The sequence below is a fragment of the Castanea sativa genome, chromosome 4 (assembly GCF_040712315.1).
Source record: "Castanea sativa cultivar Marrone di Chiusa Pesio chromosome 4, ASM4071231v1".
Lineage (NCBI taxonomy): Eukaryota > Viridiplantae > Streptophyta > Magnoliopsida > Fagales > Fagaceae > Castanea > Castanea sativa.
This window is the reverse complement of record NC_134016.1, coordinates 51,005,830-51,023,896: the sequence shown is the minus strand read 5'-3', so window position 1 is coordinate 51,023,896 and position 18,067 is coordinate 51,005,830. Positions and strand designations below refer to the sequence as shown.

Genomic DNA, 18,067 nt, shown 5'->3' with positions numbered 1-18,067 from the left:
GAATGATATGTCCACAACATTTTTACAATATTTTTACAACAAATCCTAAGTGGCAGGATGTTACTGGTTGTTATTGTTGTGGCAAAAAATTAATCTTAGTGTTAGGTTTAAATTTGAACCAATAACAACTAATCACCTATGATTTGTTGTAAAAATATTGTAGACGTAGCGCCTCACTTTTATTTTTTCTGAGTTCACCGGCTGTTCCCGGTTAGATAAAGCTTATCAAACCGGTAACTGGCGGTGGTTGTCCAAACTGGTTAAAATTTGACCACGGTTGAAAATTATTGCCCAAAGTTTTGACCACCCTGGTTAAGCCCCCCCCCAACCCCAACCCAACCCAACCCCTTGTTTCAGACAAACATAGAAAGTTGAAACAAACGCACACACAGAGAGAGAAAGAGAGAGAAAGAAAGAAAGAGAGAGAGAGAGAGAGAGCTATAGAGCTTGTGAGCGATTCTTAGAGAGAGAGAGAGAGAGTGAGTGAAGGTTGAGAATTTTGGTTAAGAATTGAGAGAAAGAGAGAGAGAGAGCTTAGCTTTTGAGGTTTCAGCTGAGAGAGAGAGTGGAGTTTTTGGTTTGAGCTCTCTGAAGAAGCTGTTGAACACGACGAGCTTTGAGAGAGAGAAAAAAAGCTTTTTGGTTTTTGAACTCTGAAGCTTGTAGAATTCGAAGAGATTTGGAGTTTTTTTTATTGAAGGAATTCTAGAGAGAGAGAGAGAGAGAGAGCTGAGAATTCTAGAGAGAGAGAAAGAGAGGTAGTTTTTTGTTTGTTTGTTTGTTTGTTTGTTTTCTCAGATGAGAGATCTGTGGTAATTGTTGAAGCTAAACGGAAATGTCTTCGTCGGAGGTGACCGGAAAAGGAAATCCGGCGACCGCCGGCTACAACGACCACCACCACCACCACCACCACCTCAACAACAACAACAACAACAACAACAGTGATAGTAGAAACAGTAGTGAAGGGCAAAAAGGTCATTCTACATTTTCCGGCACCAGCAAAGGTAAGCTTAAAACTCGGTTTCTTCATTTTCCGACCACCTGCTGACGACTCAGTAACGATCCGATTCTGACTCTGTTTTTCTCATGGTTTGTCTGGGCTCTTATACAGACGCAGAAACCGCGCTTTACAGAGAGCTATGGCACGCTTGTGCTGGACCTCTCGTCACTGTTCCTCGCGAAAACGAGCGCGTCTTCTATTTCCCTCAGGGACACATCGAACAGGTTCGTTTTTCAAACTCTAAAGCTAGCATTTTTTCACCTTATTAGCTTCAATTGTGTTATGGTTTTTTGCAAAGTCTGAATTTTTTTTATAACTATTATGGTTTTTTGTTCTATTTTGGGTGTTACAGTTGTGAAAGTTGTGAGTTTTTGGTTCTGGGTTTTGTTGTTCAAACTTTAAAGTGGCTAATAAGTAATGGGTTTTTTTTTTTTTTTTTGGTTTTTTTTTGATGGGTTTTGATTTGGGTGTCCTAATTTTAGGTTGAGGCGTCTACTAATCAAGTAGCGGACAAGCAGATGCCTTTATATGATCTTCCTGCTAAGATCCTTTGCAGGGTTATCAATGTACAATTGAAGGTAGTGATCTTGTTTGTTTTTTGGACTCTAATTGACCAGCCATGAAGGGTTTTGATGAGCTTTTTTTTTTGGTTTTGCTGACTTCTATTTTGGGGGGAAATTTTAGGCTGAACCTGATACGGATGAGGTATTTGCACAAGTGACTCTAATTCCCGAGGCAAACGTAAGTTTCTTTGAGCGGTATCTGAGTGTAAATTGTTTTGGAAGGGAGTGAAATAGAGGCTTAAGAACTTATTAATTTGATGTTTTGTTGATGCCAGCAAGATGAGAATGCGGTAGAGAAGGAATCTCCGCCACCTCAACCGCCACGATTTCATGTACACTCGTTTTGTAAGACACTGACGGCTTCGGATACGAGCACTCACGGTGGTTTTTCAGTGTTGAGACGGCATGCAGATGAATGTCTCCCACCACTGGTTGGGTTTTATTAGCTTTTAAACTTTTTGAGAGATTATCGATTATACACCGAAATTAAATTCTAAGTGGGTGCTCCATTTTTTTTATTTTTTATTTTTTATTTTTTGGACAGGACATGTCAAGGCAGCCTCCAACTCAGGAGTTGGTCGCCAAGGACTTGCACGCAAATGAGTGGCGGTTCAGGCATATCTTTAGGGGTAATGGTTATATTCTTAGCTTCATATATGACATGTAGTATTGTCTGCCACCTTCATAAACATTTACTCAAACGTATTGCAGACCAGTTATACTTCTTCAAGTTTGTATGATTTATGTTGTTTGTGACAAGGATTATCTATCCATGCATTCTAGTTTTCTATTTATAAATTAACTTGAGAAATTGGACTGCTAGGTCAACCGCGAAGGCACTTGCTTCAAAGTGGTTGGAGTGTTTTTGTTAGCTCAAAAAGGCTTGTTGCTGGGGATGCATTTATATTCCTAAGGTTTGTTTCTTCTTTATACATACGATATTCCAATTTTCGTTTGTGTTGCTTGTCTCTAACATGGGAGTAACTTAAAACTACCAGGGGTGAGAATGGGGAGCTTCGTGTGGGTGTCAGACGTGCTATGAGACAGCAGGGTAATGTTCCATCATCGGTCATATCCAGTCACAGCATGCATCTTGGTGTACTTGCCACTGCATGGCATGCCATCTCGACTAAAACTATGTTCACTGTTTACTACAAGCCTAGGTGTGTGGTTGAAGCCTGTCCATTGTGCAATGCAAGTTAATTGAGTATATATATTTTTTATTAGAACTATTCTAATGTTGGGCATCTTATATTTTTGATTTTGCAAGTGGTGGGCTATGGTTAAAGTTATTGACTGAAGTGCTTATAAATGTTTTCTAACAGGACAAGCCCTGCTGAATTTATTGTTCCTTACGATCAGTATATGGAGTCTCTCAAGAATAACTACTCTATAGGGATGAGGTTCAAAATGAGATTTGAAGGTGAAGAAGCTCCTGAACAAAGGTATGGTCAGTCCTCATTGATTTTTCCCCTGAAGTTCCTGTAGGTTAAATGGCGACCATTTCTTCTTTGTATGGGGATGGAGACAAGTTTTCTGATATACTTAGTTCTCATTCTACAGGTTTACTGGCACTATAGTTGGACTTGAAGATGCGGACCACGAAAGGTGGCAAAAATCCAGATGGAGATGCCTCAAGGTAGTATTTTAGTCTTTGGAGCAGTGTGTATGATTGACATTTTTAGCATGCTAAAATGATTTTTTTCATTTTTCTAGGTGAGATGGGATGAAACGAGTACTATACCTCGTCCAGAGAGAGTTTCACCTTGGAAAATAGAGCCTGCTCTAGCTCCTCCAGCACTGAATCCCCTTCCAATGTCCAGGCCAAAAAGGCCCCGAGCAACCATGGTGCCATCATCTCCTGACTCCTCTGTTCTTACCAGGGAAGGTAGAACCTTGTCTGCATAGTAAACCTAATTGGTCATTTTTCATTTGCAGTTTTGTGAAGATTAACTGAGGTTTAGTGCATATATCTTACTATTTTGAACTTTGCAAAATGATTAGGTTCATCAAAAGTGACTCTAGACCATTCACCAGTAAGTGGGTTTTCTAGGGTCTTGCAAGGTCAAGAGTTCTCGACCTTGAGAGGCAATTTTGCAGAGAGCAATGAGTCTGACACAGCTGAAAAGCCTGTTGTGTGGCCACATTCACTAGATGATGAAAAGAATGATGCGGGTTCTGCATCAAAAAGATATGGTTCAGAGAGCTGGATGGCCTCAGGGAGGCATGAACCAACTTGCACAGATTTATTGTCAGGATTTGGGGCTAACGCTGATTCCTCCAATGGGATTTGTGCATCCTTTGTTGACCAACCTGGAGTGGCTGTTAATCTTCGAAGAAAACCACCAGTGAATCTGGAAGGCAAGTTTAACTTGCTTCCTAATCCGTGGTCCGTAATGTCATCCAGTCTCTCACTTAACTTTTCGGACTCTAATCTGAAAGGTCCTGCGCAAGGTGGTGATGGAGTTTATCAAGCACAAGGCAATCCTAGATATGGTGGCCCTGCTGACTATCCTATGCTTCATTGTCATAGAGTTGAGCACTCACAAGGAAACTGGATGATGCCTCCCCCATCCCAATGTTTTGAGAATCCTGTTCATTCAAGAGACTCATTAAAAAAACCCATGCCGGTACAACAATGTGAGGCTGTGAAACCTAAGGATGGGAACTGCAAGCTCTTTGGCATACCCCTTATCAGTAATCTTGTTACTACAGAGCCAGTAGTGGCACCTAGGAACTTGATGAATGAACCAACGGGTCATGTGCTTAATACTTCACACCAGGCTCATACTCTTGACAATGATCAAAAGTCAGAACAATGGGGCTCTAAATTAGCTGATCATCCACTTCCTGTTAATGAGAAGGAGAAGCCTGTGCAAACTTGTCAGCAAAATTTAAGAGATGTGCAAGGCAAATCACTAGGCAGTTCAACTAGGAGTTGTACTAAGGTATTTTCCCCCTTAATTGTAATTGTCAGTTTTGCTATTGGAAATTTGGTTTGAGCTTGCTTAACCAAATGCTGTTTATTTCAGGTTCACAAGCAGGGGATTGCACTTGGTCGATCCGTGGACCTAACTAAGTTTAACAATTATGAGGAACTGATTGCTGAATTGGACCAGTTGTTTGAATTTGGTGGTGAACTAATGGCTCCCCAAAGGAATTGGATGATTGTATATACCGACGACGAGGGTGATATGATGCTCGTTGGGGATGATCCCTGGCAGTAAGGACTTATCTTGACTTGATCTAAATAAATATTATTGATTGTTATTGCATTCGTATACCCTTGTGTATCATTTTCTTCTTTGCTCTGAGGTCTTAAGTAACTTGGAGCATCTTGTGTGTGTATCTCAGGGAATTTTGTGGTATGGTTCGCAAAATTTTCATCTATACCCGAGAGGAGGTACAGAAAATGAACCCAGGGACCCTAAATTCTAAAGGCGGGGAGTTTCAATCTGCTGCTGAAGGTGGGGATGTGAAAGAAGCGAAATCTCAGACGCTTCCTCCAGCATCTACTGCTGAGAAATGTTAAGGCCCTGGCTCTTGTGGATTTTAGGTATGTTCCATGTGTTTGCTCATGTTGGTAGTATATCTTTCATGGTATAGAAATGTGCTCAGGGCGGTCTTTATCACAAAATGGAATATGTTTTAATGACCTTGGACACATTCTATCTCCCTCGATGCCATTCAATTTTGTTATTGTTACATTACTGCGAGTTTGTTATTCTTATTCCGCAGATTTATGGCAGATAACAATGTGTCTTCTATTTATCAGTTTTTTTTTTTGGTGTGCAGTCTTTGGAGGAGAGTGCTGTACAGCCATTCCAGTTATGTTAACTAGTTGAGATGGATGCGAGTCTCACCCTCTTTTAGATCAGCTGCTTTCTTTGTCTCTAAAATCAGATATAGATATCCAATTTTGGACATATTGCGGAGTTAGTATTTTATGGTGTCCCAGTTATATACATAAAATATGTATACCCTCATCTTGTGAGTGACAGCCCCCCTTTTGTGTACATAGTTGTATTACCTCCGCCTTTCCATCCTCCTTTTAATGTAAGTAAGAACATACATGGTTCTAATGTTTTTGGTTAAGAAGAATACAATCGTCTAGTGCTTCAATTTTGTTGGTTTTTTTCACAATTTTGATCTTTGATTACTATATGAGAGTTTTTATCATTATGAGGGGTGCATTTTCTGTTTGAAATTGTGGTATTTTTGGTATGGGTGCAAATTGAAACGAGCAACCAAAGTAATAGATAATAATAAAGGGGGTTATTTATTATGGTGATGGTGAAAGTCGACCTACTTCTTGTTGTTTGGGTAGGGAAGCATCATAAACAGGGGTTTCTGTCCTTTGCATGTGGGATGGTTTTTGGCAGTCACATTCTTCAGGGAATCTGTGCCCACATAGAAAGGTTGGGTAGCCATCAGCCAAGCTGACTCATTTAGTTTTAACCAATCATTCTTCAAACAACGAGTTGTGGGTGTGGGATATGATATCTGAACCTGAGGCACACATTTCTAGCTATATATTTCTATTTTTCTTTTTTATCAAAAGGGTTGGAGAGTCTAGAATAAACGTTGCAGTTTGGTTACTTTAAGTATATTGAGAAAAAAGAAAAGAAAAGAAAAAAAAAAGCCCCCACTGCCCCAGTTCTTCAATTGTGTTTGTACGGGAACAATCACTGTGTCTTTGAAATTAATTTTGGGTGCCCCCCATATTTAACTGATAATGTGGGTAGGGTCAAAAATCAAACAGTACTAGCTGGATAGGGGTCCTGGTTTTCATGCCTATGTTTTCTCCATTACTGTTTCGACCAACTCTCTCTCCTTTATGGTTTGGTACCAACCAATGCCCTCACGTGGAAGTGTGTATTTCCTAACTGGCCTGTGATCCTCACTAGCTCCTCCTGAAGTCCCAACAAAAATTTGGTCTTGTTACAATCATCACCAATCAGGTGTGGCAGCTACTGTTGTGTTGAATCATGAGTAAGTTTTAGACTATTATGAGTCAGACATGAATACATGTTATTATTAGATCCTTCAACCTTTAACACTAGCTATGTATTAAATAATAATAATAGGTTTGACATAACTCTGACTTGCTTAACCCGTTTATGTGATACACTTCTATGAGTTGTGATAGGGTTGGCATGACTCTATCATAAATATGTAGTAGTTAGGTTAACACATTTACTTTAACACAAATAACCTGTTAACAATCTTCATATTTTATAGAATTTGTAAAATATACAATCTAATTCCAAATGAAGTAACCAAAAAATAAACTATAATTACAGCCTTTTTAAAATTTGAAAGGTAAAATGGTAAAATTAAATTTTAGTTAAAACAGGTTGGAGTGGGTTTTGCTTGTCAATCTCAAATTGATTTGTTTATTAATGGGCCAATTTGTAACGACCCAAATTTGATACGGACTAGTTAAGTGTAAGCATTAACCTATGGACTTCATGTCTGTGTTTACTAGTGTAAAATACCGCCACCCCTACCGTGCAATCTACTACTTTAGAATCAAAACTATAGAGCAATGAGAATTGTTCTCTCAATAGAATGTGGGGAGATGCCTACATTCCCACGCTTAAAGAGGCAGCCATCGCCCATCTATATTAATATTACCAAGTCAACAACTTTGTGGTGACTTTTCCAAATGCGAAGACTGTTAAACCCAAGTTAAGAACTTTGTAGGTGTTGCATGCGAATTATATGTGCATGAAACAAAAATTCTAAGATCACATAAATGCCACAATTTATGTTACAACTGTCCACGTGACAGACTGAGTGGTAGAGAAAAAGTAGTGGATTTATATAAAAGTGATAAACAGTCAATTATAGTCTGACATGTATGACAATGTGGCATTTTATGTGGTACCAAAACTACTCTATATCGAATTGGTGTGGATTACATAAAATGCCACAATTTTTGCCACAATTATTTACGTGATAGATTGAGTGATAGAGAAAAGGAGTAGATCCGTATAAAAGTGACAGGTAATCAATCACAGTTTGACATGTAGGATAATTGTGGCAAAAGTTGTGGCATTTTATGTGGTACCAAAACTACTAATTGGTGTGGACCACATAAAATACCATAATTTGTGTCACAACTATTTACGTGATAAACTGAGTGATGGATAAAAAGTGATAGATCCATATAAAAGTGACAGGTTATTAATCACAGTATAACATGTAGGATAATTATGGTAAAAATTGTGGCATTTTATGTATTACTACAATGCTTTGGGTTGAACCAGTGCGGATACTGGAATTGGAAAACCAAATTTAGGTTAGCATAGGGAGTAGATTAGATTAGACTTTCACATTTTGAGCTGCAATACTGTGACAGGTCTTTCAAATAAGGCAAGTAAGGTGGTGGTCCTCATCTGGGTTGTGTTGAGATAAGGAGATCCTTTTTATCCTTTAAAGGCCTAGGCCCATCCTTCTGGCACAAAAATGAAAGTAGGGACTCAAGCGCAAGTACCAGTCACCTCATGCAAGCAAAGAGCCAGAGAGTATTGGTTGCCACTACTTTTTACCTTTTCTTAAAAAAAAAAAAAAAAAAAATTGATTACTATATTAACCAATTATTTTCTCTCCATATATCCAAACTTATAAAAAGTTAAAAAATAAAAGAAAAGAAAAAAGGGGAATCTACCTAGGAAGATGGGAGTTTGGGAGGCTTCTTTGAATAATTTGAGTAATTTCTATATTAGTATGCGGTTGAATAGATGAAAAAAAATATGTTTTGACGAGGAAATAACTTTCATATTTTTAATTCTAAATATTTTGTGACATTTCTCTTCCCCTTTTAATTCTTGATGTCTCATTTTGTGAGTTCTAATTTATTCAATTAATAAAGTTTTTTAAAAATAGAATGATAAAAATTACTCTTTGAAATTGTTTAATTTTTTAGGTAGAACAAATTATCTATAATAAAATTTAGAGAATAAATTATACATATTTAGTGTTAGTTTGTTATAAGTTTTGATTATCATAATAATTTTTTTATAAGAGAATGCAAAATTTGAATAATTTTTATATATATATATATATATATATATTGCTTCAAAGCATAATCAATCTCATGAAATTCATTTAAAAGTAATGATGTTGTGAGGGTCCTTTTTTGGACAGTGTCTAGACCCAAGTTGAAGCAAGAACCCTGGGTCTTTTAGTTGTTGTTTAAAGGGACCGGGCTTGATTCATCGTAGCTAAATGAGTTGTTTACAAACCAAGTGGTGCACATAGTAAGAATCCTACAGTACATACATACTAACAAGCAAGAATATATATGTATTGAACGGCAAGAAAACAGTGAAGGAGCAATGTATAAAGAAAGACACAAAATGAACGTTAAGGATCCTTAAAACAATAAGGAATATCTAATTACTTTTCTTAATTTGTGAATTACAATATGCTCACCTAGACGTGTTACAAGGTCCAAATAAGCTCAAAAATTGCAGACTTAGATGGCTCTCTAAGCCTCTAAGATTTGCAAAGTTTGAATTCCTTTAAATCCAAGTATGTTCTATAGTGGCTATTTTGAGACACCGGACAATATTTCTCTTTCTTTTACTACTTTCTTTGAGTTTTTTGACAGAGTTTTCTCAATGATTCTATTCTGATTCACTGTTACTGAATGCCTTTTCACTGTTGGCTACTTCCCCTTTTTATAGTGTCATCCTAGGGTTCCGGGGTACCACTGGTTTCCTTCCTTTACTTCTCTGAGTACCAGAGCCCATGTTGTGCCAGTAGCTTTGGTGGCTGGTCCCTTCCTTGTTTCTCATAATTTTCTTCTTTTGGTGCTTTTTTCCCAAAAGCCTCTTGCTGACTTTCCATTCTGGGGTGTCCTTAAAAAGTTGACCTCCAATCTCTCTTCCTTTAAAGCTTCTAAACCTTACATTTTCGACTTAACTTTTTGACTGTTTTTCCCTTTGTCATTTTTCCCAAGTGAGCCGATTTCATCCCTACTAGGTTGAAAGTTTTCTTAGCTACTTCCTTTCATAGTTCTTCTTCTTGGGTTTCTCGAGGTACTAGCCCCTTGTTCATGAATTGTTACTCTCCAAGCTTTCTAGTTCCTTTCTGCATCATTGGGTGATTGAAAAATGACATTTTTGTTCTTCGTTCCTTGTGTTTCTTAGCACTCTTTTTGAGCTGTCTCAATCTCGTCCTAGCTATGCTGCATGTCCTGAGAATCTTGAGCCCCTGGCAGCCTCCGGGTATCCCGACCTAGTTCTTACCATTGGACTCCCTTTTGATTTTCTGATCTTGGCAGGCTGGACTTTTTCCTTTCATCCCTTTGTTTCATGAGTCCTAAGGCCTGTCCCTTCATGAGTCTTGGGTTTTAAATCTTTTTAATGGACTTGGGCCTACCATCCTTTTTTTTTTTTTTTTTTTTGTGGTGAGCTCAACCCTTTTATTATTATTTTCCATGGAGTGCACTCACTGTGCTATTTTGGGCCTTGGTGTTATAACTTTTTAGACCTCAATAGACGTTAAAACAAATAAGTAACTACCCTAAAGATTATATCTATATATTCATAGACCAAATAGGACCAATGTCGACTGAATAGGATCAAATGAGACTGAAGTGGATAAAAAATGACCAATGTATACTGAATGGACCTAATAGGACTAAATAGAACCAAAGTGGACAGATTAAAAAAAAAAAAAAAAGAACCAAAGTGGACTGAAGAGGACAAAATGAACCGAATAGGACTTTTGAATATTTATTATTTTTATTACATTTTTAGGGTTCATATTTCTAAATTTTAATGTCTATTTTTTTGTGTTTTTTAACTCAAGACTAAAGACTTTAGCCCAAATATAATAAAATTTCATATTTTTCAACCTAATAATTAAGAAAATTTTTTTTGAGCTAAACTTGAAAATGCAATTTACAAAGAAATCAATTTAAAACTCAATTAGTCTAAAATGGACTAAAGGAGATCGAAATTAACTGAGCGGACCAAACTAGACTGAAGTGGACTAAAGGAAACCTATTTAGACCGAATAAAAATTGTTTAATTTTTAGAGAAGAAGATTTATAAATTATATTACAATTATAAAATAATTATTTATTCTCACGTATCAGGCGGGTTTGCAACTAGTTCAGTCCAAAAGAGAAAAAAAAGAAGACACCTTGAAACAACCCTATTTAACTTAGGGAAGAAAACAAGGGACCTCGTACTGAGATCACATGTTGTGCTTAAGCCATGAAACAACAGCTTCTGGCGGGAATTCCAGTCATGAATGAACAGAATTCAGCCAAAACACAAAATCGACAGGCTAGGCCATCTTCGTTTTGTGTCACCATTTCCAGAAACATGTACGTACAAAGTTGCAAACAGATAATACAAAGACAAAACACAAACCCATCACAACAAATTCCAGACACACACAGCTTATCCAATCAATTCACTAGTGACAAATGACAATAGCCAAAATACATATTTGACGGTGGGTCATCTTTTGATTACGTGTATTCATCTAAAATTCATAGCACACTGTGATGTTGCCAAGTGTTTACACATACAAAGGTGGTTGGTCTTTTTCTTCTTCCTCCTTCATTTTCTCTCACTGGAGCTCATTTACTCAAGTTTGCAGCTCATTTTAGAATGGAACAGAACAGCAAGATATCATTCAATTTATGAATTGCTTGCTTAGAATTAGAAGTTGGGCTTGATGCATTGACAAGTGCCTTACATTCAAGTGAAGTGTCATGGATTTAAATCTGAAAAACAGGAACTTGTACACTAGGCAATAACTATCTTATGCATCTGGTATATATTTCATCCCTTTCACAGAATGTCGAACCTATATCATCTCTCTTATAACATGCGAACCTTATAACTATGAGACCTACATGTGAGAGATAGTGCATATATTGAATGCACAAGATACATTTTTGTGCACTAGATACGACCTTTTTGTTTGGTATTGTAATTGTTTCAAGGTCAATACATCGACAGTATATGCAGTTAGGCCAATTCTGAAATTATTTTAAAGTCAATAAATTGACAATGCAGAGGCCGATTCCAAAATATCAGTCTGCGTTGAGTAAAGACAGATCAAAATTCAAAATGGGACAAATTATTTCAAAGCTGAGAAAGGCTGTCTACAGATATTAAGTCAATGCAGGGGTAGTTGTTGGTCAACTTCCTGCTGATACATGCTAATGAGCTAATCTACTAATTGCTTAAACTAGAATTGAACTTTGGTGAAAAAAACATTTGAACTTTGGAGAACAAAAACATTTGAGAGATTAATTTTAAGAGAAGCTACTGCAGTCTGTAACTTTCAACCTACATCATGTTATGGAAGCCAGCTGAATCCAAGAGTACTGCTTTGATTTGGTCGGGATGGACGTCTTGGCCTTCCTTGCATTGCTGAAGAAAAAAGAAATTAGCCATTATCATCTAAGTTATAAAGGAAAAATATTGAGTCATTTTGACTAAAGAATCTAGCAAAAACAGGGAAATTTCCCCCACCCACAAAGTACTATAGTAAAAAAGAATACATGTGACCGATCTTGATTAATCTATACAGTTTGACTCAAAGTTTTGGGACAAAGGAAGTTCAAATGTTTTGGAACTAAGGTTTGGTATTTCTAAGGATAGCAATAATTTTAAGTCACTAGCATGTTCCTTGAGAAGCTAAATGTATAATGGCATCTCAGCTTGTACACATAATCAAGGTGGGCCTCATGAAAACATGCAAGAGTCAGACAACATGAAAGATCCAATTGGTATTGGATTGGAATCATTGGATAGTATTGAATTTAATTTACTTGGAAGAAGATTAAAACAAGACCGGGAAGGTGGGGCTGCTTTATAATATTCCAAGGCTAGCTAGAGAATGGATAACACAAAGCAATTTTACCTCAGCTCGAAAAATATCCATTGCAAACCCATTGAAGCAGCTAATGACAGCTTGTTGTATGTCTAACCCAAGGTTGTCCATAGCCCTCATAGTGGAGAGCAAGAGACCAGGTCTGCGGCCACAAAACATGTGGATATTTACAGCTCTTCCTTCTCGTAACCTAACTTCAACCTGTATATACAAACAGCTAGAACTGTATTACTCAAAGTTCATTTAGATAACCACATTTGCAGTATCAGGGTGTCAATAGATAAAGGTCTCAATGAAATCATCCTATCTGCAATACTACTGAAAAGGGAAAAAAAATCCCCCTAAAGCAGAAGAAAAGGATGTGAATTGAACATTTCCCAATTGAAATGGAACAACAGAAAGGCCAATGAGTTCTAGCCCAACTGATACCTCCTCCCTTTTAAGTGCTAGGTGGAGGTTGAGGTCGTGAAATTAAGACACATTGTCTGCGTGTGTAACTTACTAATTCAAAAAAGGAAAAGAACTGCAATAACAGAAAGTATTTAATTTTTCATCACAAAGAGAGGCTTGTACCCTTGCAGCTTGGCCATTCGGGCTTGGCAATGAGCTGGGGCAAAGCTCTTCCTTGATATGGCTAGGTAGGGTAGCTGGAGTTGGTGTCAAAGGGTGGAAGCTTGTTGTGGGTGTCAATGCAGTGCCAGGAGGGGTTGACTCCAATTCGATATGGAGATCATTGATCCTTTGCAGAAGTTCCTTCAAGTAGTCAATTGCATCTCCAAGGATTGAAGCCCTATCCATCTGTCAACACAAGGAAATAATACTATCATTTTATCTTCATGAAGCACAAAAACATACAAAGCTCCAAACACATTTCTTAAGTAGTTAACACTGAACATCTGTCTTGCACTAAAGTTGACTTGATTATGGTTAAGTAATTTGTGAAGTTATACTAATAAACCTTTCATTCACATGAATCTTAAGGAATGATACTTAACTTACTAATCTTATACGAATGTTATCTTTGATCTAAACACAAGATTTTCTACGGCTGAGATCTCAACTGTTGGAGGCTTGGTTCAATCAAAATAGTTTAAAGGAACTTAGACCACTTAAAATTTGATCACTGTGCTTAACATTTTAGAACAATAAATTAATCAAAACCAGAAAAGTCCAGTAGTCCACTTGAAATGGGTACTGGAAAACTTAAAAATTCATCAAAGAATATCATTTTTTTTTTTCCCTTTCAGCATAAAATTTCTAATTATTTCATGAGCCAACCAGTAGAATTGACATAAAAATTTGAATGAAATACTGAAATTATGCTCAGTGCATAGTAGTTTAATAATTTCTTATATTTACAGAATGGGTGAACCCATCTGTGATCTCATGGTGATTTTTTAAATGCAGAAGCCTTAGATTTATTTTTATTATTATTAATTTTTAAAGATGGTAGAGCTCGGGTTTTGGTGCAATGGTAAGTGTTTTTTACTGAAAGCGACAGGTCATGGTTTAAGGATGAAAATTAGTCTTTTGGGAAAAAAAATTAATAACAAATAAAGAATTAAGGTTGTCTATTAAGACCCCGCAAAAGTGGGAACTTTGTGTGCTAAATATGACCTTCTATTAGTTTTTAAAGAGTGTTTATTTAGCTAAAATCTTCTGATCTATACAACAATTCAATCCTATGGGATTTTCATCTGGTTCAAATCCCATGAGATTCATTTTGAAATGGCAGTCTAGAAGAAACTGTAGGATAGGATGGTCACAAGATATGCCTTTTGAGTGAAATTTAACAAAATTCTCACTACAATTTACAGACCTTAAATCTAAATTCACCTCAATCAGAACTCTAGAACGTAAATTCCAAGAGAATAACTAGATCAATGGAGATAAAATGGAAACATATCAAAGGGAGTACAAACTAGATGGAAGACAGAGGAAAAATTAACCTCATATCGGCATAAGTAGGGAATGATCACCAAAGGCAAGAGAGCTCTATTTAGCATTTGTTGTTCCATAAATATAATTTTGCTTAACAATACAAAAGTTTTAATATTTTATATCTCTTTTATGTGTGTTACTCTACAGAATAACTTCAACTTGTTATCCTGCAGTGGGTCCAAGAATAATCTCCATACAAATTTAAAACAATACTAACACCAGAGTCCATGTGAGATAAATTAATGCTTACTTTACATTCAATTCCAAGAACCATGTAAAAAATGCTACTTATTCACCCTCTCTCACACACAAAAAAGAAAAAAAAAAGAAAAAAAAAGAAGCTAACTTTTACATTCAAATAAAATTAATTGCTGGATAAATATGAGAACCTAAAACAGAACAACAATAATTCACACTAAAATTCACGAGAAAACACTGCTCAAAAAACAAAAATATCATTCAAAAAAAGAGAGAAAAAATTCTTACTTTGCTAATTTTTGGAACCACGGATCTCAGCATGTATAGCCTATCATTGAGCTTCTTCCGACGGCGTCTCTCAGCCATCAAATTCTTAGCAGGGAGACCCTTCTTCTTCCCCTTTTGTTCTCCAACTGTTACAGTACTATTGCCATTGGAGCTATTTCCACCATTCTTAACATTCATCTCTGCCTTTTCATTCTCTAAAAAGTCATCAGAATCATAATTCAAACCCGACCCATCAAAGCTCACATCATCAATGTCATCCCCAACACTCAATTTCCTCTTCCTCTCATTCTCTTCCCCCATTTCTCTCTTGCCCTTATCTACTTCAACCGCCTTTGATATTTCCAAATTGGCTCCACTCTCCTCCAAATTCTTCCTCAAAGCCGCTCTCTTTTGAAAAAGAGTAGGCTGAGCTCCTACTGAAGGGAAAGATTCGAGGGGTCTTAGAAGCTTAGCCCTGTTCAAAAACAGAGCATTCCCAGAATTCTCTTCAAAGCCTTTGAACCCAGCGAAACCGGAACTGGAACCAGTTTCAGGAAAATTGAGAAGACGGTTCGTTTGGAATTGAGGTTCTGAACACAAATTGGGACTGTTTATCTGAGAATTCGAGCCTAAATCGGTGAAGTTGCTCAAACCCCCAACTCCCCTGTTTGCCAAAGTATTAGTTGCTTGGGGTTCAAGAAACCCAACCTCACACCCAAAATCGAACCCGGGGTTACTAGGGAGTGTGTTAATGAGTGAAGACAAAGTGGGTTTTGGATGTAAAAAGTAGTGCACCTGAGATGGGTCGAAATTCGTGAAAACAGAGGAAGATGGTGAACAGGAAGAGGACGAGTCCACTGGGTTCAGCAATAGGCTTTCTGGGTCAGGCAAGCTTGAAGAGAAAGTTAAGCCTCCCATATCAGTGTGGCTTTGTAGAGAATTATTAGCCAAATTAATATTATACCACTCGTCTTCGATTTCCAGCATGGATTTGAAGCTTGAAAGCGAACCCATCTCTTCCTTGTTGCTGCTGCTGTTGTTGTTAGTTTTGGCCCAAGAAGCAGAGTCTGGGTCCTCTGTATCATCCATCCAAACGTTACCGTTTGCTCTGGATAGCATCTTGGTTTTCGTCTCTGACTCACTGAGAACAGTTGTTTCTCTCTGTTTTTCTTATTTTGGGGGGGTTGGGTTTTAAAATGAAGTTGTTGTGGGGACAGAGGCTTTAAAGGAGGAAGAGAAATGGTATATGCTGCTGCAGAGAGGAAGAGTAGAAAGAGCTACGTTTGTGCAGAGAACAGAAAAGGGGTTTGGCTTTTTGTACATTGGTATTCAAAAAGGGGAGGGTGTGAGGTTTGAGACACGCTATAGCCTTTGAACGTTACACTAATCAGTCACTGCTTTTCCATACATGGTTTCCATACATGGTTTTTTTTGCTAACCGGTTTCCATACATGGTTGGATGTGTATATCAGTGTATGTATATATATATAACACAATGATTATTACGTTAGGACTTTAGGACTGTGGGAGTTACTTAGGAAATAGGATAGGTACATCATTATATTATCTATTTCTCACCCTTGGTTGCACTCCTATTTGGTGTTTCTCACTCTGTGTTGCCACACGTGGAACTTTACAGCAAAAACTTTGACCCTTTTCTAAATTTTTTTAGTGTTTTTGTTCTTAAAGATGTGTTTGGAATGAGAGGAAGTGTGAACGAAAAGAAGCAGAATATTGTGTCTTTTGTGAGCCTAAAAATAACTGGCCTTTTTTTCTTTGAGCTTATTTTGAGCCCAAAAATAAGCAACCAGCAAAATGCATTCAAATACGCTTAGAGAGGAATATTTCATCTTATCCAAATACATGCAAGAAGAATAGTTTTTTCTTTCAAGATAAGCAATTAGGAAAGTGCATCCAAGTGTACTTTTAGATACATATAATTTTCAATGACTTATTTGCATAGTATTTATAAAAAGATATAATTTTTTGTAACTTTTACATTAAATTTATGACAAATAACTAAAAATCAAATTATTTACAAAAGCGCTTGCACAAAAGCAAAATAAGCAAAATACATAAAACTTTTTTCCTTTTCCCTAACAGTTTCAAAATCCACTTTTTCACTATTTGTTGGTTTGGATTTGCTTGTTTGTGTAAAAGTGAAGTTAATTTTTTTTTTTATTATAAATTTTGTTTGAAGCTTCAAAAAGTTATAATAACTACATAAACTTCACAAATAAGCCAAACCAAACACATGCTACACTCATTCAAGGATTAGTCAGATTCCTTTAAGTACCCTCCCCTCGATATAGATAAAAAGAAAAATTAATATTTTAATTTTCCACTCAATTTATTTAAAGAGTTTTACATCCAGAATCATTATTTCTGTTAGACTCTTCTCAAAAAATAAATAAAACCCTTCTAGTAGACCTATAGAAATGATTGACCCATTGAAATAATTTGACTTTTTTTTTAGAAGAGACTTTGTTTTTAAGAGTTTAAAACACACGCGCAAAATGAGTGTTTTCATGGTCATTTTAGATTTTTTTTTTTGGAGAAACAAACGCACATACAACAAAACTTTTCATTTATTAAAAACCATGTAAAATAGTGTTACTCATCGAATATGTGGACCATATATCTTGAATTTATAATTTTAATTATTTTCTACTCAATTGGTTTTTACCCCTAAGACATCATCCCAAATGAAAGACTCATACTAATCATGTGTTAAAATTTGATTTATTTATAGCAGTTAAATAGTGTTTACCACTTTTTTTTTTCATTCAAACGTGAATGCTCCAAGTATGGGAGATATTCAATGACGATATCTCATTCTAAGGTATATATGGTAATTCCATCCTCATGGTTGTATTTCAATAAATGCCAAATCTCCTGGTAAAAATGGTATTTAAGTCCTGGTCCCAAACTGCACTTATCCTATCCTCTTCACAATATTGCATTTGGTTATGTAAAAATTAACATTTTTTTAAGGTCCTTGTTAGAAGAACTAGAATCACTTTTTATATAAATCCACCACCAAAACCACTTTTCTTAACATTAATCTCAAACATATTACTTTAACAATTGGGTTGACCCCATGGAAAGGAGATCAAAATTAATACAACCTGTCAAACAGAGTAACCATTAAAAAAAGATTCCATTTGGCTCAGGCATGAGCATAAATGGGCATCTGCAGACCTGGACACTGTACACTACAGACTACACC

At 36.6% G+C, this 18,067-nt stretch overlaps 2 protein-coding genes across 2 annotated transcripts; one reads left to right on the top strand and one right to left on the bottom strand.

Moving 5' to 3' along the window:
- The first annotated feature begins 350 nt into the window (after nucleotides 1–350).
- Nucleotides 351–5,688, top strand: LOC142632026 (auxin response factor 2A). The gene is made up of 15 exons (XM_075806450.1): nucleotides 351–1,004; nucleotides 1,112–1,224; nucleotides 1,483–1,578; nucleotides 1,685–1,741; nucleotides 1,839–1,994; nucleotides 2,108–2,192; nucleotides 2,387–2,477; nucleotides 2,562–2,726; nucleotides 2,889–3,008; nucleotides 3,127–3,202; nucleotides 3,280–3,451; nucleotides 3,568–4,511; nucleotides 4,596–4,786; nucleotides 4,918–5,119; nucleotides 5,359–5,688. Exons 1-14 carry the CDS (start codon nucleotides 836–838, stop codon nucleotides 5,093–5,095), a joined length of 2,613 nt encoding a protein of 870 aa, XP_075662565.1. The 5' UTR covers nucleotides 351–835; the 3' UTR covers nucleotides 5,096–5,119; nucleotides 5,359–5,688.
- A 5,966-nt stretch (nucleotides 5,689–11,654) lies between these two features.
- LOC142632027 (transcription factor ICE1-like) lies at nucleotides 11,655–16,291 on the bottom strand. The gene is made up of 4 exons (XM_075806451.1): nucleotides 14,860–16,291; nucleotides 13,006–13,230; nucleotides 12,463–12,633; nucleotides 11,655–11,969 (listed from the first exon to the last, which is right to left on the bottom strand). Exons 1-4 carry the CDS (start codon nucleotides 15,955–15,957, stop codon nucleotides 11,886–11,888), a joined length of 1,578 nt encoding a protein of 525 aa, XP_075662566.1. The 5' UTR covers nucleotides 15,958–16,291; the 3' UTR covers nucleotides 11,655–11,885.
- Between the last annotated feature and the right edge of the window lie 1,776 nt (nucleotides 16,292–18,067).

What these genes read in the sequence shown, in the direction of transcription:
- LOC142632027 (XM_075806451.1), bottom strand. Translation starts at nt 15,957, where the DNA reads ATGCTATCCAGAGCAAACGGTAACGTTTGGATGGATGATACAGAGGAC. An exon ending in CGAATGGCCAAGCTGCAAGG is followed by an intron (nt 12,634 to 13,005) that starts GTACAAGCCTCT and finishes TTGTATATACAG; the next exon opens with GTTGAAGTTAGGTTACGAGA. An exon ending in TGGATATTTTTCGAGCTGAG is followed by an intron (nt 11,970 to 12,462) that starts GTAAAATTGCTT and finishes TTTTTTCTTCAG; the next exon opens with CAATGCAAGGAAGGCCAAGA.
- LOC142632026 (XM_075806450.1), top strand. Translation starts at nt 836, where the DNA reads ATGTCTTCGTCGGAGGTGACCGGAAAAGGAAATCCGGCGACCGCCGGC. An exon ending in TTATCAATGTACAATTGAAG is followed by an intron (nt 1,579 to 1,684) that starts GTAGTGATCTTG and finishes GGGAAATTTTAG; the next exon opens with GCTGAACCTGATACGGATGA. An exon ending in ATGAATGTCTCCCACCACTG is followed by an intron (nt 1,995 to 2,107) that starts GTTGGGTTTTAT and finishes TTTTTTGGACAG; the next exon opens with GACATGTCAAGGCAGCCTCC.